General features: G+C 44.1%; 1 protein-coding gene across 1 annotated transcript; it reads right to left on the bottom strand.

The window, feature by feature from the left end:
- Positions 1-234: 234 nt before the first annotated feature.
- On the bottom strand, positions 235-1830 carry LOC122081543. The gene is made up of 2 exons (XM_042648715.1): positions 966-1830; positions 235-645 (listed from the first exon to the last, which is right to left on the bottom strand). The coding sequence occupies exons 1-2, from the start codon at positions 1596-1598 to the stop codon at positions 409-411; spliced, it is 870 nt and encodes a 289-aa protein (XP_042504649.1). The 5' UTR covers positions 1599-1830; the 3' UTR covers positions 235-408.
- Between the last annotated feature and the right edge of the window lie 220 nt (positions 1831-2050).

The raw sequence follows: 2050 nt of genomic DNA, 5'->3' as shown, positions 1-2050 counted from the left end.
GGAATCCTAGTGGCAAGTTTGAAAATATCCATCTAGGGTGAATTTTTCCACCTTGCACCTATTGTTGTGATGTCAGTATGAGCCCATGAGACTAGTCAGGTGGAAGACTTGGATACCCATCGTTAGCCAAAAAAAAAAATTTGCAGCTATCTTGGCTACAACCCAAGTTGCAATTGTGTGATTTTGGGTTTTGATACTTAGATGTATTTATGCGCAATAACGACTGAACATGAATTTTTGAAAAGAACAAAGAGATCAGAAGGATTTTATAAGATACTCAGAGCTGCTCTCAAGAGTCTCATTCACATTCACATAGAAGGAAGATTTGGATACTGATACTATTATATATGTAATTTAAAGACTACATCTTGATCTATTTATCCATGCTATGCCACCAATCAATCTATCTCAGTCGGATTTCTTTGTGGAAGGAGTCCGATTTGACGATATGTTGTTATTGTTGTTGTTGGGAGCGAATGATCGCTTGTCCTCTGCCATCTTGGAGTGGATCTCATCTCTTTCCCTGAAATAAATCTCGAATGCCTTTGGAAGAAACCTTGGGATCAAAAACCCAAACAGGTTGATTGAAAAGTAGACGAAGTTCGCCACCGCCAATACCTTCCCGAACCAAAACCATGCCACATCCTGATCTCACAACGCAGGAGAAAAATACTTTTACATATATAATAGCTTCTAACAACTCAAACCCATCAAGATAGGATGAAAGCAATAATTCCACATCGGATGTGAATAACAAGATGCGAATAATGGAGAGCCTTTTTTAGATTATGACCTCATCCCATCTCACACAGTTCAGGGATTGTGAGATGGGTTAGGTGGTTCCACGAGAGATAAACATCTCCTTCATGACTAGCTTTTAAGGATTGATGACTAGCTTTTAAGGATAAGTTCTGCTAAGCCCCTTACATGAACAATATATTTAATAGGAAAAATATGTTTTGTACCTGAAATTGAGCATTTGCGGGGAGTCTCTTATTGAACCATACGTCGTCGATCCAATCTACGATGACTAAAATCCTCCTCGTCGTATAAAGCAGCGGCACCAACGCCCTCACAGGTGGGGAAAACAGGGACAACCCACTAATGATGTTCTCAGTAAGGATCTGGAAGGAAAGCAAGAAGAGATGAGGGGTGGCGGACCGAACTGCATGGTCGTCCCCTCTAGCGAACCCACCAAGGACGTAGGCCAACGGCAGGAACAACCCTATAGTGGTCCCCGACATCACGTATAACCTAAACAATCGGCTCCCCTTGATGATTTCCGGCGACTCGCCCACCGTTGTCCTCCTCCCCTGGCCGTGCGCGACGAAAACAAAGCGTGAAAGGGCTAACAGGTAAGCCGATATAAAGGCCGGGAACAGGAGGTCGAAGAGAGGGACGAGACCGCTAGCCGAAAAGACCATGATGAAGGCTACCAGTTGCAGCTCTATCACCCGCAGCGACCCCATCACTCCCCATTGCTGTTGCTGTACCCGATGCTCCGCCTGGGTCGGTGGTGGTTTCTTTTGGTCGGAAGTTAAGGTTGCAGTCTCATCGGGCTCCGTCAGTGGTGCCACCGCAAGAGAAACCCCCGACATCTCTCCCTGTCTATTAATTAGCAGCAATTTCTTGAAACAGAAATAAATTTGTTAGGAGGAGAAGAATGAGAGAAGAAAGATTGTATCTGTTTTTCTAATTACGAGAAAGGAACAAGAGTGACCCTTCGAGAGATCTCTCCATTTGGATTTTTGTTTCTGCAATTTATGGAAATGTGTTTGTGTGTTGTCACGGCCAAAGATGAACACTTGACAGAGAGAGAGGGAGGGAGGGGAAGAAGGAGGAGAATATTTGAATGTTTGAAGGTAATTTAGTAATATAATTTAGATAGAGGGACAGTTATGGCCTCGTGAGTCATGAGCGTTGTGGTCTTCGTGGCTTCCTGTGTCGCCAAGTGTCGTACCTTAAGACAGTAAAGAGCATGTAGACAGACACGTAAACCAATTTGCAGCGAGTAAGAGATATAAGGACCACCAGAGTGCCAAGTGGCGCC

This window comes from Macadamia integrifolia, chromosome 6 (genome assembly GCF_013358625.1).
Source record: "Macadamia integrifolia cultivar HAES 741 chromosome 6, SCU_Mint_v3, whole genome shotgun sequence".
NCBI classification, from domain to species: domain Eukaryota; kingdom Viridiplantae; phylum Streptophyta; class Magnoliopsida; order Proteales; family Proteaceae; genus Macadamia; species Macadamia integrifolia.
This window is presented reverse-complemented; position numbering and strand designations above follow the sequence as displayed.

Coding starts and splice junctions, on each gene's coding strand:
- LOC122081543 (XM_042648715.1), bottom strand. CDS start 1,598: ATGTCGGGGGTTTCTCTTGCGGTGGCACCACTGACGGAGCCCGATGAG. Junction 646..965: donor CCGCAAATGCTCAATTTCAG/GTACAAAACATA, acceptor TTGTGAGATCAG/GATGTGGCATGGTTTTGGTT.